The sequence below is a fragment of the Platichthys flesus genome, chromosome 22 (genome assembly GCF_949316205.1).
Source record: "Platichthys flesus chromosome 22, fPlaFle2.1, whole genome shotgun sequence".
Lineage (NCBI taxonomy): Eukaryota > Metazoa > Chordata > Actinopteri > Pleuronectiformes > Pleuronectidae > Platichthys > Platichthys flesus.
Genome location: NC_084966.1, coordinates 1,901,099 through 1,929,088, shown reverse-complemented (window position 1 = coordinate 1,929,088; position 27,990 = coordinate 1,901,099). Strand labels below are relative to the sequence as shown.

The following is a 27,990-nucleotide window of genomic DNA, read 5'->3' as shown; positions in this document are numbered from 1 at the left end:
TCACATCGAAGCTGCTGCTGCTGCTGAAGAGGAGGATTTTATTCTGACTCCCTGTGTTTCACATATTATTAAAGGAGCATCGGTGAGAAGTGAGGAGCAGCGATGAATCAAACTGCTTCTGTGTCCCATCAGATCGAGTGTCAGCCAATCAAGGACGACAAGGTAGGATCCATTTACTCTTTTCACTATCGTACAAATACTCACTTCCAAAGTTTTGATCTTACTTTGATTCCCTATGATCCAGTTTAGCTTGAATTAGATCAAGTTTTAGAGGTTTTACTGATTCAAACGTCTTAACAAACCAAGAAGTGATGTGAGAGAAGGGGAAACATCAATCTCTGAAGGTATTTGTCTTTACTCAGTGTTTGCAGAGCTGCTGGATGAAATGTGAGTTTCCTTGCTTTGCCTCCACAGCAAACACTTCGAGGGACATTGTGTTGTTACTCTGGCGTCTGTGACTCGTTGTTGTGACGCCGATAACACAACAACAACAACCTCACACTTATTTACTTCCTGTGGAGAAAACCTGAGTAGAATTTGGTGCAAGCATTTTCATATTAATGAGGTTTTTAAAGAAGCTATACTCTCGTGGTTTTTTGTGCAACAGGAATGATGAAGGTTTGTTTTCCTCACATCAGCAACCTGTTGAAATCAGAGCAGGACCCCAGGACATGAACTAAAGCTGCATATGGTTTAGTGGTCAAAGTTTTGTAGATGTTTGCTTGTTAATCTGCAGCTTCTGTGTAAAAACAACCTGTATTTATAATGTGAAAAACTAGTTTTATTCATCAAATGGAGACTAATTCAAATCCTAAATCCTTTTCCTGCACGTGTGTTAGTGGAGGATCAAAGTGAAGGAGATGTTTTCTGACACCTCCTCGTGTTTCATGGCTGATGAAACGAGGCAGAGACACAGTGACAGCAGCTCCAACATTAAAGAACCTCATTATCACTAAAGTGGCTCTCACCTGCGAGCATGTTCCTCAGGCGTCGAGAGGAAGAGCAACAAGAGGAAGAGGATAATCCACACAGCGGCAACAGAAAGAAGGAGCTCGGCTGCATTGTTGCTTTGCATCTGCATTATTTAGCCTGAGTGCTTTTAATTGTGTCATCAATCATCGCTCAGTAATCCAGCCTCGTGTGCCACCGGGTTTTAGCTGCTTCATAAATAAGATGCAACGTGGAAGTTCTGCTGATGCCCTCGGGGAGATAAAGATCTTTTTTACGAGTTTAGATTTGAGCCTTGACCCTGAAACGGAGGAGATACAGGGAAGGTTTGACCATATCTGAAGAAGGAGGGATTCAAACCCTGACTGGGAGCTTGAGGACACTTCACGCCCACCTGCCGCCTGCACCCAGTGGACCAGGGACGGACCCCGACCGGCCCCAGCACTGGGAGAAACAAAGCACTGGATTGGGATTGGACGTGCTGGGCTTTCCTCCCACTCAGGATGAACCCACAGGGACGAGAGAGACACGGAGGCTCGTTCACCGGCTGCAACCCCGAGGTCCGACCGGATTCAGGGACGGGTCAGGTGACCTCACGCTCCAATCAGAGCTGCTGTGGAGGCGTCGGAATCTAAACATATCTGTTTCCATAAGCAGAAATCCCACATATAACATATTCACCCAGGGACATTAAATATGCATATATGCACTGCAAACACATTCCTCTCACTGTCAAGGTCTCGTTAATAAAGCAGTGGTGTGTTCATGCTCAGAATTCAACTCAGCTGAACACCACCTGTATGTGTTGTGTGTCTGTGTTGAACGTTTCCTGTGTTTTGTGAAACATTTCTGAAGAGGTTTGGCTGGTTGTGTGAAGCAGCTGCTTCTAAACGCTGTGTGTGCGTGTGTGTGGGCCTTTGTGGTGTGTGTATTCACTAAGTGCCACTTGTTTACTGCTGATTTTGTTTTCAAGAGCTTCGATCAAGTCCAGCCGGTTCCACAAATCCACTTATCTGCTGAGATGTTAGATGAGACGACTGATGCTCTTTACTTATCTGTCTACAGATTTTCCTGGTGGCAAGAGTCCGTGTGTTAACCTGTGAAATCATGATAACACAATTCAAATTCTCTAATCTCCAAACCTCTAAATATGAATATGAGCCCTGTGTCGTCACTGCCATCTGTTGCTGTGGAGATGGACATGGAGGACAAACGCTCATTAGCATGTGAGCGGAGGAGGAAGGTGACGAATCCGTCCTGTCCTCGTTATCAACTGTCTTCACTGCGCTGGAGATAAACATGTCATTATCACGTCGACCTTTCAGCGCTGATCAGCTTCAGAGGCTAATTTTAACACTTCCCACTCAGTCACTGACGCTGCTGCTGCTCCACAGTCTCATGGTGTACACGTCGCTGAGAGGAAGCAGAACTACCAGTCGCTGCTGCCTCCACAAGTTTAGATTCAAAGACACATTATTCTCTGCTCAGCTGCTCAGCCTACACTGTGATCCTGTGAAAACCAGGCGGAGTGTGAGGAGCGAGCTCGAGAACACGATCGTCTCAAACCGAGGCCGAGAGTCGCAGCCTGAATGTAACATTCACTGTCACTGCAGAACCGTCACAGTCACACAAGTACTGATACTGCATCAGGTACTGCATCAGGTACTGCATCAGGTACTGCATCAGGTACTCCAACAGGTACTCCAACAGGTACTGAAACATCAGCAACACTCACCCACACCTCTTCATGTATTTATCACATCTCTAATGTCTCCTCAGTCTGTTTGTTTTACACCTTCTGTATCGGTACAGGGAGGAAATTAATCTGATTCATCTTTTATATCAACAATATTATTATGTCCATAATTTTAAATGTTGTATATATTCGGGACTAGGGGACATTTATGGTATTACAGCAGCAAAGAGGACAGCAGAGTGGAAGCATCTTTAAAAAAGTAATAAATAAGTGAACGTGCAATACACACATCAGGAAAGATAAAGAGAAATAAGGGCAATATAGATATTAAATATCTAAGGAATTATAAAATTATAAAATAAACATTATAACAGGATAAATACTGTATAAGCCTCATGGGTATGAGAAACAGCTCAGGTTCAGATGAGCTGAATCTATCTGGTCTATAAATGTATGCAAGTCTAGTTTCTGCCACTAGAGGGCAGCTTTACACAAGTGATTAAAAATAAGCACTCCAATGCTTCTTTATACCAAATTATATTTACACGTCCTATTTGATATATAAATCGCTTTATGTTTATTCCAGGTCAGTGTGAGTTCCTGCTGACGTCACCTGTGATCCCTGCAGCATGGAACAGAAACCTAAAGAGGCAAATAGAAAATCACAGTGTTTGTCATCATTGTGTGTTTGTCAGTGAGCTTCGCTACAGACGGGAACAGACGCAGCAGATGTTGAGTTGATTGCTGCTGCTGGTCAGTTGCTGAATCCAAACCACTGAGAGACGATGGCTGAGCTATTTAAAGCTTTTCTGTTATTCAGTGATGAACTCTGATCCACGGCTTCTCTCCGGGTGGAAACACGGGAGGTGAGATTCAGGGGAACGTGTAATAAGCTTTTTAAAAAGCTTCAACGCACTGAACTCATCAAGACCTGGGTGTTAGAAATTCTGAGAAGATGGATTCCCATGTTTTACCTCCATCCACCATGAGTCAGTGAAAAACACCAGTTACAGTTAGGCTTAATGTTTCCTGTTCTTAATTATTAAGAAGTGATCAACTGTAGGTTTGTTTGTCCCAGATACATAAATGGATATTCTTCCTCTTTTTTCCTTTGAGGCGTCTTTGAAACGTTCGCCTCTTTGTCCCTTTGACCCAGAAACCGAATCAGCTCATCAGGCCTCAGTGTCACCACCAGACCAAGTCCCCCCGACACAGAATGAGATCATCAGCCTAACGATGCCCAAGGGAAACTGGGCTGACTGGTTTTCATTTATGAATGACACCATTTTGTAACGTAGTAAAATCAGAACAGAGTTTTATTTTTGGTGCGTGTGTGCACGAGCGCGTCTGTTTACTCTGAAGAGAGAAGCCAGACGGACGCCAGTGGCAAAGAGACGGAGAGAGAAGTGCTGTTGTTCGGACATCGGCCATTTCTGAGTTTGGACTTTTGACCGGAGACGTCACCATGATTGACCCGGAGCTCAGGTTCATCGAGGTGAGGGGACAACACGCTCTTCAATATGAGAATCAATATGTCTGCTGATCGATGATGGCCTCAGACTCTACGTAGAGTTGGATGTGAGGTTGTTTGTGAAGAGGTGACAGACTCGTGGTTTATCACCTTCTTATCATAGAGTCCCAGGAGTGTCAGCTGCCTCCAGGGAGAGCGGCGGCCCGGAGGAACAGCCCCTCTGGGAGGCGCAGTGTGTCAGGATGGAGATTGTTCCTGTAGGTGCGAGTGATGGAGGAGCTGCAGAGTGGGTTCTCTGTGAGATCTGAAAACAGGATGTTGGGGCAGGACTTTGGTGGAGTGGAGAAGTAGAGTAGACTAAACTAAACAAGAGCAACATGCTGTTCAGTAGAAATGTTCACTTCTGGTTTGACTGTAAAAGTTTTGAATCTCACGAAATCTGTGTCTGAACATGAATCCTCTGTTTCCCCGTCGCTCTGGATTCAACAGGGCGTCAGGTTGATAGATGGCATCGCACACTCGGTCGCTCGCTAAACCTGACCTACTTTCTTTTCTAGGTCAAAGAAGCAGATTCAGTTTTTCCTCCACAGCTCGGTTGGTTTTTCCATCTCAGCTCCTGACATGTAAGATTTGGATTTGTCTTCCAACTGCGACCGTTTGTCTTTAATATCTAAATTTAAATATTCGATGAAGTAATATTACTGAGGATATGAAGCTCTGATCTAAGAGGCTTATACACTTAATTAATTCCCTCTTAAATCCCTGTTTATAGATTCAAGTATGTGTGTATCATCAGCTCTGCAGGTACATGTGACTTTCATATGCAGCAGCGTTAACCTCCCACCCACTGCTCTCTGTCTTTATGGTAATTTTGCATTTCTATAAATGGATGTTTAAGCCTTGAGGAGATTTACAGCGTTGCCACGGTTCAGAGTTGAAAGGCTCCTTCTGCTGCAGAACACACAGAGGTGTGAATTCATATTCCAGCAGGGGACGTATTACAGTTATTTACAGTTTGCTTCTTCCTTTATTTAACTCTATACAGAGAGAGGATGGAAGAAAGATAAAAACGTGACAAGCAGCAGGTCAAGTTTGTTTATTTGCTGCTTTCTGCTTTGTTTTTGGAAATAATCTTAAATACAAATACTTAAAAATCCACGTTTGATTGAAGTAGCACTTGCACCAGCACATAATGAAACCACGATTCTTCTGATTGTTGTGTGAGTCCCAGAGAGGACGAGAAGTGAAACACCTGTCCTCGGTATTTTGTGACTCTACCTCTTATCAGGACTCGACCTCCTGGGTCAATCAACCCACTCAGGAGACGTCCTTATCACTCCACGGTCCCTCCAAACCTCAGTGGTGCCGACTCAGAGCCCTGTGGGTTTCCATCCCGGCAGCGGGTTAATTACATTCACCTGGCGTCCCGGGCGTGAATCCCTCTCTGATAAGATGGAGGAGTGAAGCCCGGGAGGGTTTGGAGATCAGGAGAGAGGAGGAATCTCAGGTTCTGGGCTTGTGACTCATTAAAGACCGTGCTGTCCTCTTAGTGCACTGGACACAAGCTGTTAAGTGTTTAGCTGAAACAATCTGGATGCTAATGATTACAAAGTTTGGTCGAGTTGAAGTAGAATTCTCATCTTTGGACGACAGGAAGAGGAGTGAAGACTTAAAACCCGATAAAAACACAAGTAGCTTCTGTGGACTGTTCTGGACAGAAAGTGCCACAAAAGGCTGGTGCACGTAAAGAAAGTGCAAACACGCACGGCTGCTGGAGCAGATAATGGATTTACACACAAACATAGCTGCACAAAGAAGCCTGTGGTCTGAACAGGCCCGTGGAGGAGGTTTCTGCCTCGGGGACATTAGAGAACATCCCAAACATCAGCAGAGGTCAGTGAGGAGCCAGATCGTTTCCACGTGCTCTCTGATTCCACCTGTTTAATATTTAATGCCTAAGAGAAAACAGCTTTGAGGATCCGTTCGTCCCTTTTTCCTCTTTCCCTTTCAATCCCTTTGTTTCCTCCCCCTCCTCCACATCTTCTATCATCCTCATCCTGACCTCCTGACCTCCTGCTCCTGTCTTCATCACCCAACGCTGCTCGATCAGTCATAATACTGCACGGGGTTTCTCAACTCCTGATGCTGAAATCCGAAGATGCTAACTCTGAAGGCGGTTGGAGCTCTCACGTTTCGTTCGTCATCACATGGAAGTGAGACGTTTCTCCAGCACTTTGTGTTTAGGTCTAGAAACACAAACACTAACACAAACACACACTCGGTCTGATTGTCTCTTAGCGTCCACTGCTCCGTCTCCATCTGCGTGTGCTTTTATTTTTTCTCATCCCCTCCCTCCTCCTGTTTTGACAAGTATTTTCAGATGGGAGCGTGTGCACAGTGTGTGTGTGTCGGTGTGTGTCGGTGTGTGTGTGTCGGTGCGGTTTGCGTCCTCAGGGCTTTTCACAGTGACACCTATCAGTTTGCATCCAGTCACTTGGCAGCTTGAGAGGCCGGCTGGTTTCTGATCCGCCCGATTGTCTGGCTTGGTTCTGCTCTGAAGGGATTTCAGACCAAGACTCGCTCTCAGCTATAATCCTATCATTTATTTCAGAGGAATATTCCAACGCCCGATATTACAGAAGGGCTCAAAGTCCCTGAAGTGATAGGGAGGGAGTAGTGGAGTGACATCATCGGAGGTAAAAATACCACAGAGTGCTACACACAGTCGTACTGTAAACCCCTCTGGGAATATTACACTGCTTCACTGTAATTCACAAGAAAACTATGAAAACTGCAGCCTTTGGTTTTGTGTTTCTCAATAAATATGAATATTATAAAGTCTTAATTCGATTTTAGGGACACGTGCAAACTGCTGCAGCTTAATGAGATGATGTAATACTCTTTGATTAAATTAAAGCATGTGTTGCGTAATCTGTCAGCAGAGCAGATTGCTAATTAAACCCCACGCAGGGTTCTTAGTTAAGTTAAAACAATCTCATGACTGAGTTGCTTTAATATCGTGCCACAGCTTTAATTAACTGAGTGGAGGACTGGATTATACTGTGACTTTAAAACTCATAAAGTTGTTAATAACACAACCGGGTTTAGAATCTGATTTCTCCATAAGATGAGTGAAATACTTCAGATCAGCACCACGGACAGAGATACGTCCACCGGGCTTGTGACTCATTCAGGACCCTGGACAGAGGCGTCAGTATAGATTTAGGTATAATAGATTAAATCGGTCTCTTATCAAAATAAAAGCCAATTACAAAAAACTGTCAAAATAAAATCCTGATAACCATGAAATTGATCTAAAATATTAGTCATACTGTATTCCCATTAAAACCAGTTGTAATATTGGTAAAAATGTTTTAACACACGTGTATACACAGAAAGTAATAATCATTTTAATGATTTCCCAGTTGAATATGAGGCCACACGTTCAAATTCAATGGTCCCAGTCTTTTCTAGAGACTGACTAATGATTAATCTGTATGTAATAATATTATCTGTATAGAAATAATTGTAGGTTGCAGCTTTATATATATATACATATTTCCGTTTAGTCACTACCTTTGTGTGGTTGTTCTACGGAAGTAAAAGCTCAATAGAAGAAGTATGTTGAGGGGGCTTTTATTTTGAAGGGCTCAGCGGGGATGTGTGCTTCCGCTGTTCCGGCAGCTTGACGCTCGTGATGTTGTTAAATTGAGGCGCCGACGGGTCTGGATGTTATTACCGGAGCAAGCCGCTGGATCCAGGCTGAGCATCGACCCCGAGCCGCGGCCACAATGACGGCGTCCAAAGACCCGACCAAGAAGAAGCCCAAGGAGCCTCAGCAGGACGAGGTAGAGCACCACACGTGTGACTGGACAGGGGACAGGGGACAGACATGATGGAGGGACGAGGGGGACAAACTGTGGAGACTCCCGCTGCTGCTGCTGCTCCGTCAATTACTGCAGGATTTAATGAGAATAACAGGGAGACGGTGGAAGGAGCTCAGCGCGGGGACGTTCTCCCAGGTTCTGTCTCCTCCTCGGGTTCTGTCTCCTCCTCGGGTTCTGTCTCCACCTCGGGTTCTGTCTCCTCCTCGGGTTCTGTCTCCTCCTCGGGTTCTGTCTCCTCCTCAGGACACTTGTCTCAGTGCTAAAGGACAGTTTGCATGCGAAGTGAAGGAGACAGGATGAATTCAGACTGGGAGTGATTCCAGCTGTGTGGGGATTCACGTTTAAACTCTAAAGTTGTGGTTGTGGGTTTTTTCCAGGTGGCTGGATTTGTGTTTGTGGGATTGTTGACTTGTGTGTGTTTGTTGTTGTGGGTGTGTTTGTGTGTGAGCAGCTGTGAGATGTGTAATCTGTCATTGTGTTGAGTTGACTCAGAGACCAGCATCCTCAGCTCTAATGCACATAATCACACACAAACAGGCTAATTCCAAAACACACGTGTGTTATAACAGATGAGATCCATGTTGTGTTGTGTTGTGTTGATGTTTCCGTGAGAATCTCATTTTCTCTGTAAATTCAGATTCTTTCTCAATTTGTCGTCTTCTTACAGTTTCATCTTTGTGCTGCACATTTATAAACCAGCCTGTTATCCTTTATAGTTTTCCTATTTCTATCTTATTTATTCTAGATGGTGTTTCCAATCTTTATATTCAAAATAATTTATTTATAGTTTTAGTTTTTTACAGCCTCTTGCAGAAGAAACAGTTTTTATCCAGTCACAGGTTCACGTCTGCAGATTCCTCAATATTTTATAACACAAAGATCTAAATCCATCGTCCTGTGTCTTTGTATCACTGAAGAACAAGTTTATATTTGATGTCCTATATGAGTGGGTTTGTTATTACTGTAACTGCCCCTCCTACACACACACACACACACACACACACACACACACAGCAGTGGGTGGGGCAGTCATTGCACACCAATGGGCAATTGACTTCACTCCGAGTTCTAGTTCAGCATCTCGGAGATAATTATTTTCATGCTGTGTGTGTGTGAGTGTGAGTGTGTTTGTGTGTGTGTGTGTGTGTGTGTGTGTCACTGTGTGTGTGTGTGTGTGTGTGTGTAAGGCGAGCTTCAGTTCCCTGTCTGTGGCTCAGACTCGCTTCAGTGGAAAGTAAAGCGAAGCAAGTGACAAGTTGAAGTGTGCGTGTGTGTTTTGTGTGTATTTGTGTGTGTGTGTGTGTGTGTGTGTCCCTGCTTCATTAATTACACAGTTGTTCTGGGCTCGTTTGTTCCTCTTATCTTTTTCCGTTTCCGACACGTTCATTCATTTATACAATGGTTTTAATCACAATTATCCTTTAGTCACACTCGGGTGTTCGATGCTGAGATAGCCCCCAAATCCCCCCCCAAATCCCCCCCCCCCACCCCACAACCCAGAAAATCCCATCATTCGACTGAGATTCGTTTCGAGCTGAAAACGAAACCGTCCACATTGGAAACATCACTTGAAAGATAAGATTATTTTGAGCTCATCTCTCTCTCAGTTTCGTCTGATTCGATGATTCGATGTGTGAGGAAGACGTGTCTCTATCTTCGTCTGTAGCTGTTCTCAGATCTGCACTGAACTCCAGACATGTCCCTCCTGGCGTAATGTTCCTCAGGTAACTTTCACCAACCGAGGCTGAAGCCGGAGACCAAAGATCAGTGGGAGGAGAAATGATCCAGAGGCTCCAGGAGCTCTGGGTCAGCGAGTCAACACATTAAAAGTCTTTTCTGCCCCAGATTCTAAAAGAAAACTGATTTTCTGTCTGCGAGTCAGAAAATATAGAATCAGAAGCTTTTCATTTCGTGGAGAAAAAAGCGTTTTTTCACTCTAATGGCCGTTGTTGGTGGATAATCCCTGATCTGTCTAGACAGGATGAGTCCAAGCTGCATAAGAGTCTGTCTGCTTTCCAATGTCCAAGAGATTCAGAACTCAATCTGTTTGGTGTTTAGACGTGACAGACGAGTGCAGCTTCTGTTTCAAATGCTCCGTCCCAGTGTGGCCTGTTGATCCTGAAAACCCAGTTTACCTCTGAGCTGGGACCAGAGGAGGCTCAGGAGATGAAGCTACTTCCTGGACCTCCAGGTTTCGAGTCTGACACCCGACGTTTGTTTTTCTTGTCTGCAGGAGTTTGTGGACGTGAGCGTGCCGCAGAGGAACTGGAAGGGCATCGCCATCTCCCTGCTGGTCATCGTGGTGGTGTGCTCGCTCATCACCATGTCCGTGGTCGTCCTCACACCCGGTAACAAGCTCCCCTGCACACAGGGGCTTTTTAATCCAGACGTGAATATGAAAGAAGCCACCTGATATTGATGGAGCGTAGAAATCAAAACTGTATCCGGCCACTTGAAGCAGAAACAAGTTTCCTCTGCTCGTATTGAAACGTAAAGATGCATTGGAATGAAAGATTCTCAGCAGCTTCACATTTAGATGTTTCATTATACTCTGTATATTATTAATGGCTCATATGTCATACATTTCTATTCCTACGTGTATATATACATTTATATTATATCATTTAAAGCCGCTCGGTGTCGTATTTAAACATTTCTGACAGCTTTGCATAATGCAGAGAAATCTCTTGAATGAGAATAAGGCTTATTCTCCTGTGTGTGTGTGTGTGTGTGTGTGTGTAATATGTGCATTCATGAATAGATGAATATATGTAATCACTGCATCTCTCCGTCAGTGAGTCGTCCCCCCCCCCCCCTGTCGTTTGTCTTTCAGACACCATTTTGATGAAGTGTTTGCTTTTCATTGTCTCTTTGCTTTGTCCTTTCGGTCTTCACAGATAGACCTGTGAAAATACACTGGATTTCACAATGTGTCTGTGTGTGTCTGTGTGTGTCTGTGTGTGTGTGTGTTTCTCCCCAGTGGAGGTTCCCGGCAGCAGCAGGTCCAGGCTGACGGTGGCAGATCTGTACAAGCCCGAGTTCAGCGTCCACGACCCCGAGGCCACGTGGATCAGTGGTAAGTCACATCCAGAACAAAACCACTCAGGGAAGCAAAGGGAGGAACAGAGCAGCGTTTCTCTTCTTCTTTGTAAATTATTGATAAATTATCTTCCTTTACACTTTTCCCACCGACGTGGTTGTGACGTGGAGGAGACGCCGTGCACCCACACACTGTAGATCACTCTGTGGTCGGGTTTGGACTGTTTGAGTGAGTGAGTCCATGTGAGAACACCTCAAACAGAGGCCCCCCCCCCCCCGCCTACAGGTTCACCGTACAGCCGGAATCCAGCGGTCACACTCGGTGTTTGTCTCTGAGCCTCCTGCTCTGCAGTGAGGAGGACGAGCTGTGGAGGAGAAGCTGGGGCAGCTGAGGAAGACGAGGACAGCGTGACATTGAGGGAAGAGCCGTGATGATGTAACAGAGGAGAATGACACAGTGCGACTTTGAGAAGAAAGTAGGGAGGTGACGTCTGAGCAGCGTTTGTAATTTGAATCCTCTGCGTTTAATTAGTTTGGTCAGAGGTTTTATTTTGGAAGGAGCGGCTGGTCGGGGGATGTTTCCTGATTGGATCCTTGATTCTATCGACCAATCAGAGACATGAACACTCGGACATATCATCAGTTTATATTAGTTTTTAACCAGGATCACAGTCTCTCCCTGGGCTGTGATATTAAAGGAAACTAATTAAATATAGACGGATTCAACATCAGTCATTTTGTGCGTTTCCTCGTTGTGTTGATAAAATCATAATTGTTCTTTGTTTCATATTGCCTGTGAATTAGAAGCATGTGAACTCCAGATTTATAATGAGGATCGATAACCTTGTTCACGGAGCGAGTTCCAACGTGGCAGCAAATTAAATTCAGAAAATGATCATTAATGTGAGATTAAAATATATTAATTTAAATGAAATAACTAGATAATGAAAAGATTTTCAGGTTAATTGTCTCCGTCGTGTCGAACGTGAACATATGAGCTGAATAACAAACCTGTGGCTCAGACGCTGGAGAGGGACTCGACCTTTCTGTCAGCGCAGGTGAAACGGGCTCGGAGCTCGAAAATGAGAATCTGTCCACCTGAGGTTTCATCACAGACTCCAAACATTCGTCAGTGAGCAGAGGGAGGCGGTGATAATTCCACAGTTATTAGAACCATCTATTCAGAGAGATTACATTCTGTGGAAGGAGCCAGCTGCAGAGATCCTGGGGAGAACTCTGATGAGGTAAAGAGGGCAAAGTGGTTCGTGGGACAACGTTTGATTTTCACTTTGTCCTTCGAACGCTTCCAACTCACTTCAGTTTCATTCAGCTTTATTTAATGCAACCCGTATTCTTCTCTCTTTGTGTGTTTGTGCATGAACCCATGAGCTAATCAGAGCGCCCCCTGCTGACGTGCTGATCCAAACACAGATGGCCTCACAGTGTCGTGTCTTTACTGACTCTGGGTCAAATCCTCCCACCAGGAAGAACCAGATCTAAATGATATAATAATAAGAACTGTTGGTAAATCCTTTTTCAACACTCTGCTGCCTCACGCCCTCCCAGTTGCCTCACGCCCTCCCAGTTCCCCGGCACCGGTACCGTAAAGGGAGAGAAGTTTAAAATACGTTGACGCTGCAGTTGCTAAAAATGTCGTTTCCTAAATCCTTTGTGCACATCCCCAGCTGAATTGAACTCGAGCAGCTCTGGTGAAGCCTGAAGGTGACACGCCCACCTCCACTGGGGATCAGAGGTCGATGTAAACAGTGGTCGGCCATTAACTGCAGGGTTTTGTCCCCGTGCCCTTGAGCAGGACACAGACTCTGCGTCTAAGTGACTGAGGTCTGAAAGCAGCAGATCCAACTCTGTGTCACGACAAGCGTCAGTTCCTCGCTGACCTTTCTCCCCCCCGACACCTCCTCCCGCCCCCTTGTTACATAAGGAGCACTCTGCTGGAGGTGTTGGTTCTCTGCCCGACGTGTGACAGAGCGCACCCCCCCCCCCCACATCAAACCACATGTTCTCGCTCCCACTCGAGTCTGAATATGGATAATCGGAGGATCCAGTTTTTCTTATCTGCCTCCACAACAGATTGTCTCCATCCGGGGGAAGAAAGAAAGTAAATATCAGCTCCAGCTGTTTGACGACATGACAGTTGAGTTATTGCCTCGGTGGTTAAATCAGGAAGATGGAGACAGAACGTATGAGACGAGGGACGAGAGACACGAGGGCAGAAGCAGAGAGAGAGAGAGAGAGGGGAGAGTGTGAGAGATGGTTTCCCACCGCCTGCTCAGAATCAGAATCAGAATCAGAATTCTTTTTATTGCCTTGTATATTTTCACATACAGGAAATTGCCTTGGTGTGGTTGGTGCACTTTACAAACAACAATATAAAAACAACAATGCTGCGTCCTGTCCTTCCACAGGGAGATAATACTAATCACTAGTCCCGCGGCCTGTGGCTTCTCATTATGGGCTCTGGTTTGGGATGCCTCCTAACACACACACACACACAGACACACACACACACACACACACACACACACACACACACACACACACACACACACACGCTTGTGAGAACCTTATTTCAATCCCTTAAATCAGGCACATTTGATCTGATAGGACTCAGACGTCTCTGACTGACTTTGTATCAGCTCCACCAGCTGCTGTTGACAATCAGCTCAGTCTGATGTGTTTGCAGCTGCTATAACCGATATTTGATGTAAACATAGATTTTTATTTGTATATGAAACAAGTCAATTTGAGGTATGAATTAGAGGATTATCAGATTATTGAGTGTAAATGCTGGAAAACCCCCTAAAAACTAAAGACAACTTAGATTAAAGACAGATTTGATCTCCAGAAGTCCATCATCCACTCTTATACTTTCTTTTAAATCTGAAACCACCTCTGTCCAGATGAGGTTTCTATTTGCCTCCTACGTGTGTGACTCCTCCCTCTCGTTCTGAAAGCAGCTTCAGAAAACCCTGCAGGCGTCGGTGCACCCGTACTTGACTGCAGAGCCGTGCACGTTGTTGTGTGTTTGTGTGTGTGTGTGTGTGTGTGTGTGGAAGCCGTCAGCTTGTGTTTGACAGCAGCTGAATTACATCATCTCAGACTGAGAAGGGGATTTTTTTTTCCATCAGAACCACAATATTGAATTTTCCAGCCCAGCAGGGTCAGACGTCCCATTAGCACTTTTGTTGAGATTGATGATAAAGTTGGGAAATTACCGTCTGACACGTTGTTGTGGTGTAAATCTGAAGTTGGGGCCGGGTGTGATGAGGAGCTGGGAGCCCGGCTCTGGATTTACTGCTGCGCCTCCTGGAGGAGTCGTCCAGGCAACTCCAACAAGTCGCTTCCTCCACAGAGAGACATTTAGAAAATAGAGAGAAACCCAGCATCTCCCTCGAGCAGCGACAGGAAGGAGTCGATGGATCGTTCTGGGTAATTCTCCTTTTATCATTTAAATCATCTTTTCCAGCTCGGTTCTGTTGACACTGGCAATTTGCAGCTTTTCAAGTCGATGCTTAAAAGAAACATCAGAAGCCGCCTCACAGGACACGAGGTGTCAGAGACGTGTCGCTGACTGACTGAGAGACGTGAGCTCTTCGAAACATGTTGAGGGAGAACACCGATAGAAACTCTATGTCTCACTGCCCCCCCCCATCAGTAATCCAAACCGCGCTCGCTGCTTATTGATGATTTCCTTCATCATCGTGGGCATCATGGACGCTACACTGATTCCTGATGTCACCAGGAGAACCGTGTCATCTCCTCTTCAGCGGCGTGCGTCTCATTCGCCGGTCCTGTGTGATGTGAGGTCACTGCTGAGATGAATTATGTATGGAGCCTCTGTTTACATCGGGTGCTCTCGATGTGCGGTTGATGTCCAGGGTGTTTATGTCCAACTCCTCGGAGGATGAGGGAACTTCCCGATACTTGAGTTCTCCAAGCTCCTCGCTACTTGCTAATGAGGATCTGCGTGTGAATCCAAGAGAATAAAGGATTCCATTATTTATGAGGATGTTCTGTCAAATATGTGCATCGTAGTGAGACACAAAATGTCCCCGGAAAGGCAGAGTCCTCCCTTCAAAGACATATCCCCAGCAGGTCCCTCCGTGAAGCTCATGTTACTGAGATGGAGAGATAGATGAAGGTAAACACAGGAACATGGACGCTCCCATTCAGCCACAGTGAAGCCAGTGCAGAAGAGCCTGTCTTCTCTCGAATGACTCCACTGGTCTCAAAAAGAAGATCTCACCACGGAGATGATAAATAATAAATAGCGTCAGACCGCAGAATGTCCTGTGATGTCACGATGGTGCAGAAGAAACAAGACGTGGGGTTCTCTGTGAAGAGGAGGAGCTTCCTTCACCTCAGAGAGATCTTTGACCTTCTGGAGTAGAAAACAAACATCTCCTCCTCAGGTCTCCACACGGTAACGTGACCTTTATTTTGACGAGGTGAGGTCACGTTGCTCTTTGCTGACGGTGAAGTGACCTTTCCAGGAGCCGCCGGCTGTTCCATCCTCTGTTCTTCTCCCCTCAGATTCCGAGGTGGTTTACAGGAACCGTGACGGCCACGTCATCAAGTTCAACTTCGCCCTGAACCAGACGGAGGTCATTCTGAGCAACAGCACGTTTGTACGCTGGGTTTTTTCTTTTGCTGTTTTTCTAAAGATGAAGTCTTTTCTGTTATCATCCAATAACTGTGTACATTTTGTGCTTCCTGTTCGTCAGGTGGCTTTCAAGGTGGCCAAGTACTCGCTCTCTGCAGATCTGAAGTACGCGCTGTTCGCCTACGACGTCAAGCGGGTGAGTTTCTCTTTTGAAAAGACGTGCCTCCTCCAAACGGCACGATAGATCAGAATCACAGGGAAACAGCCACAGAGCTGCCGGAGCCTCCTTCTGATTTGCTTCCCTCTCACGCAGCCGTAGATCATCGTCAACATCACCAGCTGCTCCTCTCTGTTCGCTCTTGTTTACTTCCTGGCCGCCTGTCATTTACTTTGTTCTCCTGTGCAATACCCACGGGTGCTGTCAGTCTCTCATCACAAACACACACACACACACACACAGACACACACACACGAATGCTGTTTTCCTGTTGGACGTGTGGATGAAGTTTCCAACACGTGACCTGAGGAGCGTTCTCCAACGTGCTCCTGTTGATTTACAGTAGAAACATGAAGCAGCTCAGGAACCAGAAGAAGATCCAGCCTCTGGTGTCAGGGCCTTTCTGTCCGATGGATTTCTGTCTGATAGAAGACGGCTTCAACGGCTCATCCATCTTTATATATAGAAACATTCATGCTCGAGCATCACTTTCACTCCATTTCTTTTTCAGCACATTAAATTAACTGCGTTCCCTTTTTTTTTATTTGTTGCCAGAGCAACGTGGAATCCCCTTGAGGAGCTGGTATCGGATTGAACTGTGGTTTTCTTTTTTTTTTTTACTCAATTGAATTTCTCTCAGGCAGTGCACGGCCATGCGTGAAGAGATCTCAGCTGAGCAGGAAGCAGCTCAGCTCACCTGGAGGAGCTGAGGAGCTGAGGAGCTGAGGCTCATTTCTGGGAGAGAAATAGATTTTAACTTCAAGTGAGGAGCCGGAAGTTTCTGCAGAGACTGAAGATGTCAGAGGAGAGAGAAGCAGAATCAATATCTCACATAGGATGAAATCATGACCAGTTTAGGATCAATGCCCTGAAATACACGACTTGAAATATGATTTAGCTTAAATTTATGCAGCCTCTGTTTAATAAAAACACACAATGGTCTATTTTTATAACACAGCACCACACACACACACAGATGTGGTTTGTGTAAAACTAGAGGCTTTTGAATCTGTAATTTCCTGAGCTTTTTGTTTTCGCTTTTCATTTCTCTTTTATCCTTCTTCTGTTTGTTATTTTCCTGCGGCTGTTATTTTACGAGTTGCCCCAGTGACTCCTCTTAGACTTATCAGACCCAGATCAATATTTGCATTATGTGATGGTCTGAACTCTGATTGCAGATGTACAGATATTCCTACACGGCGTCTTACATCGTCTACAACATCTACACAAGGTGAGTTTTACTCTGCTGGTTTTATTTCTATGTTTTTAAATGTGATGACGCTCTGTGATGTTGTGTGTGTGTTTGTGTTTGTGTATCAGGGAGGTGTGGGAGCTGAATCCTCCTGAGGTCCAGAACGCTGTGCTCCAACACGCAGCCTGGGGCAAACAAGGACAACAGCTGGTACGTCTAAAGGCCCCCGCTCACACCATTATGAGTGTTATCATATACCATGTGTGGACAGTGGGAGGAGAGTGTGTTCCCAGTCTCTGCATCATGAGGCTTTCAACGAGAATGTGAAAGTTCATTCTGATTAAAACCCTTGAAACCATTCGTGACCTTTTGAACAAAAGAGCGTTTTTACATTTTACCCTAAATGTTTTTTTTTGCCCCGGGAGCTCCGACTGTTAAAAGAGGAACGTTTTATTTGCATGTGTGTGTTGACCCCGACAAAATGTGACAGAAATTCAAAGTGGCCGCTGGAATCCGAGCCGGGGGAAAGTGAATAAAGAAGAATCCAGGTGGAGGCAGGATGTTTGTTAACATGCAGGGAACGTCCGAGTGTCGCTGTGAAAAGATACAGATGTTAAAACCTGGTGGAGGAGAGAGACTCACACGGGTTCACTGCACCGGAGATGAACAAGAGGCTTTAACAGGAAAAAGAAGAAGCACAAATCAAATCCAGGATTTCTGTGTTTCTCTCCAGATCTACATCTTTGAGAACAACATCTACTACCAGTCGGATGTGAAGAGCGTCTCCCTGAGGATCACTTCCTCCGGGAAGGAGGGCGTCATCTTCAACGGCCTCGCTGATTGGCTGTACGAAGGTGAGCCCCCCCGAATGTTCTGTGAAGTGGAAACACAGAGAATTAGAAAGCTTCTGGACTTGTCTGACGCATCTTTAATCTGTTTGTCTATAAATTCTGTGTGAAATGTTCAAACTCAGCCGAGCTGCAGGTGGTCAATGATATTTTTTAGATGTTTCTTCTGTGAGAAAAGTCCCGTGATCTTTGGAGGAGGAAACAGTTTCAGGGCAAACTGTGTTGGGCCGTTTTAAAACGAGTCAAAGATTTGTCTCTGACATTAAAACAGCCGCGGAGCAGACGAGACAAACTCGATGAAAAATCAACAACAAGTCAACGATCCATTAAGTCGCTGTGTCAACACATTCAGCACCGAGCTGCAGTTTGCACAGAGAGCAGCACAGAGGGGAAACCAACAGGAATCATTCCAGCTCGTGGATTCAGTTTTACAGTGAAGGAAAGAGCAGCTTGTGTTTTACTCTCTGAATCAAAGCTGTAGTTTGGCTGTTTCTGACCAGCGCTCACCAGATTAGACCCAATCATCACATTCTGCTGTAGAAGCTCATGTGTAAACAACTCACTAAGAAGTGGAATAACACCAACAAATAAGATGATAAGGTTACTTCACATCCCATCCTCTCGAGAGAGACTGGAGCTCTGGTTCCTGCTCATCTTCGTCTTCTCCTCTGAGCGTCAGGAACCTTCTCAGAGCTGGATGTGTGGTCTGTCTCCTCAGAGGAGATCCTGCACTCACACCTGGCTCACTGGTGGTCGCCGGACGGGGAGCGACTGGCCTTCCTCACCATCGACGACACCCGGGTGCCCAACATGGCTCTGCCCCAGTTCACCGGCAGCACCTACCCCAAAGGGCTCCAGTACCCCTACCCCATGGTAAGCCCCCCCTCCTCAAGCTCTACTTCAAATCAGGCGTAGTGTCAGGTGGTGTCTTGAGTCCATCAGTGTGTGTTCTGATCTGACGTCCTCAGGCCGGTCAGACGAACCCTGCGGTCAAGCTGTCTCTGGTCAACCTGTTCGGAGCGACTCACACTCAGGAGCTGCTGCCTCCAGATCAGCTGCGGCACCGAGACTTCTACGTCACGATGGTGAAGTGGATCAGCCCCACCCACCTCGTGGTGCGCTGGGTCAACCGGGCGCAGAACCTGTCGCTGCTGACGGAGTGCGACGCCACGCTGGGAGTCTGTCTTCAGGTGGGTGCTACTGGTCCATGGAAAGAGATGCAGCTGACCAGTGAGTGTTCACCATTGATTCTTATCGCCCCCTGGTGGCTGGCTGCAGAACTCTTACATACAGTGTTAAAAACAGGTTGAAACGTCTTGATGACAACTGAGAACCTTTTAATTGCCTCTTGGTTATTTAGCACCATCGCCTGGTCGGTTGAGTTGAAGCCTGACACTTGAGCATCGGATGTCTGGTTGCCTGCCGGCGCCGTGACCTCTTTCAGAAATGGTGACATGCAATGAATCCTGGGACATGTTGTCCTGAGACCTGTCCAAATGGTGACAGTCTGGTTTGCGGTGCTGGGACGCAATCTGTCTTCAAATTGAGACACAACTTTCATCTATGAATTATTCGTAGAACCTTAAATTCAAGTGGACGTGAAGTAATCACCTCTTACTCAACATATGTCTGGATGAATCCCGGAGAAGTGATGTCTGGATGAATCAACCTTTACTGTGTGGAGAAGTGAATCTTTGTTTGTCTCCTCCTTTCATTCAGAGACACAGGGACACCTCGGAGACGTGGCTGTCCAGACAGGTAAACCTGGACACACACGTTTCTCTTCAGTCTCTGATTCCTGCTCACTAAATGTCCTCAAGTGCAGGACATGAAATAATGACCTTACCATTGTGTGGGTGCATCTCCATCTGAATCTCCCAGTGATGAACCATTAAGGAGTGTGTCCCCTCTGAAGTGTGTGTCTCTGAAGTGTGTGTGTCTCTGAAGTGTGTGTCTCTGAAGTGTGTGTGTCTCTGCAGGGCCAGGAGCCGCTGTTCTCCAAGGACAGGAGCAGGTTCTTCCTCACGCTGCCTGTGAAACAAGGAGGTCAGGGAGACTTCCACCACATCACCATGTTCACAAAGAAGGTGACTCTCCCCTTAGTCTCCCTTCACTCTCTTTCAACCCCCCCCCCCCGCTGTTTCTCCTTTTAACCCTTGAAACTGATTGTCCTCCAGCTGCGGAGCGACCAGGACGAGGTTCGCCATCTGACGTCAGGAGACTGGGAGGTGACGGACATCGTGGCTTACGACGAGAACAACCAGCTCGTGTAAGTTCCAGTTTAGTTTCTGACATTAGATGCAGAGAAAAACCAGTAAAACTCCAACTCCCAGCACTGTGGCCTTTTAGCTGCGTGAAGACACAACCCGCTGCAGAACAACACTTATTAGAAAATGAATTATTTAACATCCGGTGCTTTGTGGCTTGTGGTTTTTCCGATGTGATCGTAATGTTCTCGGTTCTCTGACGTCTTCTCCAGCAGAATCTGAATTCTCCAGTCCTTCTTCGCCCGGTGGATTCTTCTGTTGTGTGTCGCAGCAGTGAAATGTGTGTGTTTGTGATCGTGCTCTGTGAGCCGCAGGGTGTGTGGTCGGGCAGAGGCTGCTGAATGCACATGTATAATAGATCCATGACCTTGTCCTACTTCAGCTGCTCTGCTTCTCCTACACAGATACTTCCTGAGCACAGAGGAGTCGGCGCAGCAGAGACACTTATTCTGGTAACGCACCACCACCACCACCCTGTCCTCCTCTCAGGGGATTCATTCCTTCTATGACCAGTAGGATAAACACATTTCACCTCTCACAGGGTCTCCACCCTCGGCCTCTTTCCACGGAGATGTCTCACCTGTGGACTGAAGGAGGAGTGTACCTTTTTCGAGGCGAACGTCCACCCCGACGCTCAGCACGCCGTCCTGAGCTGCAAAGGTCAGAGAGTCAGGAGCAGCTTCTCTCTTCTCTCTGGATTAGTCTTCTCCAGAATAACATTCAGAGATTATAATCTGTTTACACACAAACTGAACCATCCGTCAGTAAAAGTGGAAACTCTCCTTCCCTGTCAGGCCCTGGAGTTCCAGCTGTGCTGCTCCTGAATCTGGACGACGTGGACTGTGAGTCGTCCTCATTGCGTTTCATGTGAACCCAGTTTGTGTGTCCAGATGTTGTGTGTCTCAGATTAAGAGTCATCATCTCGTGTGTGTGGAAGCAGCTGCAGGATTCCAGGCCGGATGTTTTGATTCCAACGCCCACGATTCCTCTCGTTTCCATAAGATAACAGTCAGCGCTCCGAGAAGCACAATACATGTGTAAAAAGTGCTGAGTCATTAGACCGAATCATGACTCAGATTACCTTCAGTTCTGATCAGAGTCTGAAGCTTCACGTGTTTCCTTTGATCTCTGAGTTCTGGTTTCACATTGAGCTTCAGGGACTAAAGACTTTTGTCTGACAGACGTCCTGTCGTCATCACAGAGTGGGCGGCGTCCACCGATACTTGACCCTGATTGGCCGTCTGACGTGTTGCCAGCTGGGGGGGGGGGGGGGGGGGGGGGGGTAGTAGTCTTTCTGTTTCTGGTTAATTTGGTTGCCATGGTAACATCATGATGGTTTTACTACTCTCTACAGTACTACAGTACGACACAGTCTCCGCAGTACTAGAGTACAACACAGTACTACAGTACTACACAGTACTCATTACTAGTTCAAATGCATCAAATGAACCTCCTCGTGGTCCACAAATTGTTTCCTCCTGCAGCTTCTTCTTCTTCTTCTTCTTCTTCTTCTTCTTCTTCTTCTTCTTCTTCTTCTTCTTCTGCTGTCTCCGCTTCCTGTGATTGGTCCAAAAGTCCAAGCTACCCACAAAGTTATTTCCCTCTAATTACCTCTGGTGCTTTGGTCCGAGGCCCTTCTCCCTCCGAGTCGTGTCTGTTGAACTCTGTGACTCAGTTTTTCATTGGACAGAAACTTTATTAATCTCTTTCTTCTCAGCGTATTTCATCCTGGAGAACAACCTGCCCCTCCGCACGGCGCTCGGGACCAAGAGGACGGTTCAGACCGACATCCGCGTCATCACACACGGCAACTTCGGTACAGATGAAGAGCAGTAGAAAGCTGTTTGTGTGTCTGTGTGCGATGCTCCTGAGATCTCACACACACTCTGTCTGCGTCTCACAGAGCTGCCGCTGAAGCTCAACTACCCCCCCGACTTCTCCGAGTCCTTCCTCTACGGCCTCCTCCTCGTCGTGTAAGCCCGTTTCTCTGCTTTGATTGCATTTACATTTTCTCCCGTTCCCGCTGAGAGCTGCAGCCCCGGCCTTCAAAGGCCACGTTCACCTGGACCACTGGTCTGGTGGGTTTGAGGCTGTTTCCACGAAATCTGGTGCTTCAGCAGAAAACTGAATTTCAGCCTGAAACCAGGAGGCTTTTCAAACTGTGATGTCGTCCTTTTATTACAAGCAGGATAAAAACTTGTTGTTTTAAAGACAAGCAGATTAATAATGTCCTTGAGGAACCATTCACCTCTCGGTTGCTTCCCGACAGCGGCAGTTCTCCCGGGACCCAGACGGTGACGCAGGAGTTCAGGCCGGACTGGGACTGGGTGCTGGTGGGATCTGAGCAGGTCATCGTGGCTCGACTGGACGGCAGAGGTTCTGGGTTCAGAGGTCAAAGGTGAAGTTTACTCTCCTCAAAGCGACGCACATAGAAGCTGTGTGTGTCTGTGCGTTAGACTCTGAACTGATGGTTTCTTCTCCGCAGGGTTTCACAGGACGTTCATCTGAAGCTCGGCTCCGTGGACGCTGAAGACCAGATGGCTGCTCTCGAGTACGTCACACGCTCCAGCTCCTTTTACCTTGGAATTGTCTGTGAAGGAGATTTTTGAAGCTCAGCGTTGGCGGCCCCTAGTGGCCGGAAGGCAGAATGTTTTTAGGTTGTCAGTCCGTTAGTCTCACTCTTCGATCTATCGCAGGAACAGCTTGAGGGAATCTCTTTGAATGTGTTCAGTCACGCTCCTGAAACATGTTGTCGGCCTCTGGAACCTGATATTCAAAGTTTGGCGTCCTGGTGATTTTAATTTAAATGAATAAATCTGAACGTTTAATGAAACCGGACGTTTTAAGAAAGATTATCTCACGCGTGATGGAGCTAATGATGAGTTCAGTTAATCCATGTCTTCAGGAGGTCTCTCAGAGTATCGGCTGTTTGTGTTTGGGATCAGAATAAAGAATAAAAACAGATTTAGGTTTGAGGCTTCGACTCATGAATGTTAACGACCTGCGAGCGTCAGGGTGAAAAACAACTTCTATTATCGTGCTGCCCTTTTTCTTTATCTGCTTTAAAATGCTCCGTGTTGTTTTTTTCATGAATATCTTTATGCGTTGAGATTCTATCAGTGCGACTCAGGTTCTGAAGAAAAGATTAAAAACAGATAGAAACCAACAGGCGATTCTTCTTCTTCTTCTTCTGTCTGGTTCTCTTGTTTCTCTCATGCGCTCGTCTCAGGATTGACCTTCGACCTCCTGCTGGTCACCTGTTTATCTGTCGGTCTCCTCGCAGAGCTGCAGCTGAGGCCTCTTTACTTGCAAGCTCATTTCAAATGTGTTTGTGTTCTGCAGGTACCTGGTGAAGCTGCCGTTCATCGACCGCACTCGGGTCGGAGTCTTCGGGGAGGTTCGTCCGTCAGACTCTGAATTCATCAGATCTGACGCTTGAATTCTCTTATTTTGATCAATAATAACACAAGTGTGCGTGTGTGTTTAACATGAGAGACGACCCACAGCTCGTTGTGTCTCCATCAGGATTACGGCGGCTTCCTGGCGCTGACGATGCTGAAGTCGCCGGAGCGGCTGGTGCGATGCGCTGCGGCTCAGACCCCCGTCATCGACTGGTCCATGTACGGTGAGGAGGGTTTATTACCTCTGCTGCTGCGCTCGTGACGTCTTTGTCCTTCACAAGTTGGGCCGGCGGCTGAGACTTTAATTATCTGTAGGTTCTGCGTACGGGAATTCAGGCTTATTGGGTTTAAGGATGAAAAGCTTTCATTACTGGGACCAGTGTCAGAGCAGCGCTGGTGTGTGATTAGAATCTAATAAACACAAGTGAGGGAGAATCCTCTGGAACAGAAAACAACAAGGATTCAAAGCCTTTGTTCGAGGCTGGAAAAATATGCTTTAAAAACATCATGAACTCTGTTAAACATGTAAAATCATTTTGTTAAAGCAAAAAAGAAGCTTCTGCATTTGTTGTTGTGCCACTTAATTCTAATTCTACTTCTAATTCTTTCTCCTTCAGCCTCGGCCTTTTCTGAGAGATACCTGGGCTCGCCCTCCACCGAGGAGAGCAAGTACCAAGTGAGCTGCTTCTCCTCCTCATCCTTCTGTGGCTGGGCCTGGGTTCATGTTCATTTATGCACCAAATCTCAGTTTTTACACTGAAGTTCAGGTTAGATTATTGATGGAAACAGGAGTTAAACTGTTCACAGAGCCAAAAAAAAACCAAATGTTGATACTTATTAATATTATTGAGATATTTACATGGAAAACCCCCCAGTTGAGTGTCATGGTTTGTTTCTGTGTGCACGTGGACTCCAGCTCTGTTTCCTGGTCGTGTGGAGGTCGCAGCTCTTTCTAAAGCAGTCACCGAGGTCTAAATGAAAATATGCTCCACTCTTCCTCGCTTCACAAACAAACCTGATGGAGGCAGGAAACCAAAATACTCAGTTGTCCTCCACGTGAAGGTTGAAGCCAGCGTGTGTTTTTCCTCCTAAGTGGGCTGAAGCATAACTGGGCCAGAGGACGCTATTTCTGACTCTCACAGCCGGTGGCAGCTTGTGTGTGTTGAGTTCTGCTACAAGTGACGTCTAGAGACATGAGATGTGAGATGTGGAAGCATCTGATCAGACTGAACCACCAGCAGGACGTCATCCCTCATCTCGTCCAGAAAGAGACGGGTTTAAAAACGTGTGTTTGACCGGAAAAAATATTTGAATCCTCATAACTTAGATGTGAATTCAAAACCTAAGATCCTCTGAACCTGTAGCAGCGTCTTCCTACTTTTAAAATCCTTCCTCCCGCTGCTCTTCAGTCGTCATCCTCGTCTGCTCTTGAAATCCTCCTCTGATGTTTCTGAGTTGGACTAACGTCTCTTTATCTGTGCGTCCAGGCGTCCAGAGTCCTGAGCAACATGAAGGGTCTGCAGGGAGGAACTCTGTTCCTGGCTCACGGGACGGCCGACGGTACGTCCTCGCTCCTCACGTGTGTCCTCACCGGCAGGAGTGAGTCCTCGGTCTCACACGTCTCCTTTGTCTCCACAGCCAACGTCCACTTCACGCACTCCGCAGAGCTCATCAAGCACTTGATAAAGATCGGAGCCAACTACACCATGCAGGTAGATAACACGTCTCATTCTGAAACCAGCTGTCAATCAGGATGTTTCACTCTGTGGTATGAAGGAATGTCCCATCAGCTAACATGGAGGATGGGGTTTATGACGTGTACTGTATCCAGCCACCAGGGGGCGATCATGATGCTCTGAACTGTCATCTATCTTTATACAAAGCTGCAGACAGATGAAAATACAGCTTCTGTGTTGTGTTGTGTTGTTGTGATGTTTTCTCACTCACCTGATTCTCACTTCACCTCGGGGCTGAAATTCCTCTTTAATTCAAAATCAATGTTATCGTCCCTGCGCTCATGAAAACCTCATTTCACACCTCGATGAAAAACCAGGAAGAAAAAAAACACTTAACTCACTGAAAATGAGGCTTATAAAAAAGTGTATATCTGGAAACTTGGCTCCAACAGAAACTAAGAGTTTTTAATGGATAAAAGAGTTTGAGGAAGATTTCCACTCTGACCATTAGAGATCAGTTCTGAATATTTTGATTTATGATATTCAGTCTCACATGAATCTGCGTTATCTCATGACTCAGTTTCCCCCCGTCCTCTTCATGTTTTCAGATCTACCCGGACGAGGGACACTTCCTGTCCCAGCGCAGCCGCATCCAGCTGACTCACTCCCTGATTGGTTATTTCCGCGGCTGTCTCCTCGACGCGTCGTCGTTACTCGAGCAGCAGCGGGACGACGAGTGAGAGGAACAGCCTTCCACCACTGTGTGTCTCGGTTTGTGTGTCAGTGAGCGTTCGTGTCCCCCTGGTAGACTCAAGTGTGTGTCTGTGTGGGCGTGAGTGTGTGTTTTTTATACCTGTCGTACACTATATGACAAAACAAGCTTCTTCTCGACATTTCAGACTAGTTTCCATCGCTCGTCTCCTCAAGTAGAATAAAGTTCCCACCGTCCGCTGTAATGTCGAGGATCACGATCACCAGTAGGGGGCGCTAGCTCGCAAGCATCGGAGAAGCTATCACAGAATATTTAATTAAAAATGTATTTAACTACGTAGCTTGTTGATAACGTGTGTAACTTCGGCCACTAGGGGTCGCCCAATCAAAACAATAACGAAAGAGTTCATGTATAAAAGTTTTACTGACGTTACACAGAAACATAAATCTAGTTTTTAGACCTTTTAATGAAGAATTGTTGCATATTTTATCTTGAAAGATTCTGCAACTGGCAAAAATCTAAAGTTCAAAAGTATGATCAACCAAGGGAAATAACTGCATTTAAATTTAAACGTTTTTTGGATAAAGCCAGTAAAATAGAAAATGTCACAGTTGATCATAGTTAGAAAATGTTCAGCCTGTGTGTGTTTGTGTGTGTGTGTGTGTGTGTGTGTGTGTGTCTGCCTCTGTTCACTGTATTTTCTTATCGTGCCACAGAAAACACTCTGAGCCTTTATGAAGATTCTCTGTTGACGGGTTGAAAACGTTTATTTTTTTTTCATTTAGGATTAAATGGATTTTTTAGCAGCCAATAACATCGATCACAAACTCTCTCTCTAGATATTGTAAAAAAAATAGTTTTCATGCAACTCGGCCGTCTTCTAAAAAACAGATTTGATTTAAAAACAAACAAGAAGGATGTTTTGGTGTCGTGTTGTTAATCCTCTCATTTAATTTCTACATTTATCACGAGAGTCAGTGGAGTCGTCCGACCTCTGGACCTCGATAGATGGACAAAACTTTACTTTACAGTCCCTGGTTCTGTTTCAACTGGGATTTTTTTATTTATTTTTGTATTTATTTATTTCTAAAGTCGATATTTATTGTTTCACAACATGTATTTTCTCTTTTAAAGAGATTTAAAGGGTCAGTAGGTGACTTCCCACGTCCTCTGTGTCTTTCTATTTGTTTACGACACAGTTGCATTAACTAAATGAGATTATTGCTTTGACGTGACTTGACACTAGACTCATCTGTTAAAAACAGAAGACTACAGCTTATGATTTATAACAGACAGTTTATTATTACTATTACTTGGGAAAATATAAGTTTTTCTATGTTTTTATTAAATTTGACTGCTCTTAAAAGTGGTTTAAAATCACTACGTCCCCTTTGACAACAGCTGAAACAAATATCTGGAGACAGAAACATGTTTTGACTTTGACTGTCGGCCACACACGAGCGTCATTAATGGCCTCTGCGCTGTTGTGGCTTTTAGACGATTTTCCTCTAATTTCCAAATCTGCTATTATCAACTAAATAAAAGCTGAAGTGACAAGTGTCCCTGGGATCTGTGGAGATGATTCTCCAGGGCCAGGCGAGAGGAGGGTTCACCTGGCTGACGTCTTTCTCTCTCCTCGGGCACAGCCTCTCTCCGATCCTCCAGATAGAGGTGACGCGTGGAGCTGCTGCCGTCCACTGTAGAGTAACTGTGTGTGACGTCCTTCTTGTCTCTGTTGGGATTTGTAATGTAAGTCTGTTTTGTTCTCGGGGACGGGGAGTTCTGTGAATGTCCGTGTGAATCTAGAGGAGCTTACTGTATTTTTTGGCTGTTTTAATATTAAAGAACAATGAAGGAGACGTGTTCGGGTCTTGTTTTGTGGTTGAGGAGTCAAAAGCATCTCTATTTTGTCTCTAAAGTTTCCAAGCTGTTGGCTTTGTGTCTCTTTGTGGTCAATTTGCATCAGTATGTGTTTGGTTTGCATCATGGTGTGGTCATTTTGTGTTTGCTTT

The 27,990-nt window shown here is 45.8% G+C and overlaps 1 protein-coding gene across 4 annotated transcripts; it reads left to right on the top strand.

Annotated features, from left to right (window-relative positions):
• Nucleotides 1-12: 12 nt before the first annotated feature.
• Nucleotides 13-27,911, top strand: LOC133933894 (inactive dipeptidyl peptidase 10-like). Of its 4 annotated transcripts, none has more exons than XM_062381134.1 (26): nt 13-162; nt 10,236-10,350; nt 10,983-11,078; nt 15,596-15,690; nt 15,787-15,861; nt 17,061-17,113; nt 17,203-17,284; nt 17,808-17,928; nt 18,641-18,795; nt 18,891-19,112; nt 19,642-19,680; nt 19,902-20,009; nt 20,100-20,191; nt 20,594-20,641; nt 20,731-20,849; nt 20,984-21,031; nt 21,907-22,005; nt 22,093-22,162; nt 22,459-22,587; nt 22,675-22,740; nt 23,532-23,586; nt 23,715-23,814; nt 24,208-24,266; nt 25,078-25,150; nt 25,229-25,302; nt 25,875-27,910. In XM_062381134.1, the coding sequence occupies exons 1-26, from the start codon at nt 103-105 to the stop codon at nt 26,004-26,006; spliced, it is 2,385 nt and encodes a 794-aa protein (XP_062237118.1). In that variant the 5' UTR covers nt 13-102; the 3' UTR covers nt 26,007-27,910. The 4 variants fall into 4 exon arrangements, with proteins under 4 accessions (XP_062237118.1, XP_062237116.1, XP_062237119.1 ...); XM_062381135.1 differs by lacking the exon at nt 13-162 and adding an exon at nt 7,847-7,963; XM_062381132.1 differs by having other exon boundaries at nt 15,596-15,861; nt 25,875-27,911.
• The last annotated feature ends 79 nt before the right edge of the window (nt 27,912-27,990 follow it).

Excerpts from the sequence above, each read along its gene's own strand:
- LOC133933894 (XM_062381132.1), top strand. The coding sequence starts at position 103 with ATGAATCAAACTGCTTCTGTGTCCCATCAGATCGAGTGTCAGCCAATC. Across the intron at positions 17,929-18,640 it reads CGCTGATTGGCTGTACGAAG|AGGAGATCCTGCACTCACAC; the intron begins GTGAGCCCCCCC and ends CTGTCTCCTCAG. Across the intron at positions 23,587-23,714 it reads GGGTCGGAGTCTTCGGGGAG|GATTACGGCGGCTTCCTGGC; the intron begins GTTCGTCCGTCA and ends TGTCTCCATCAG.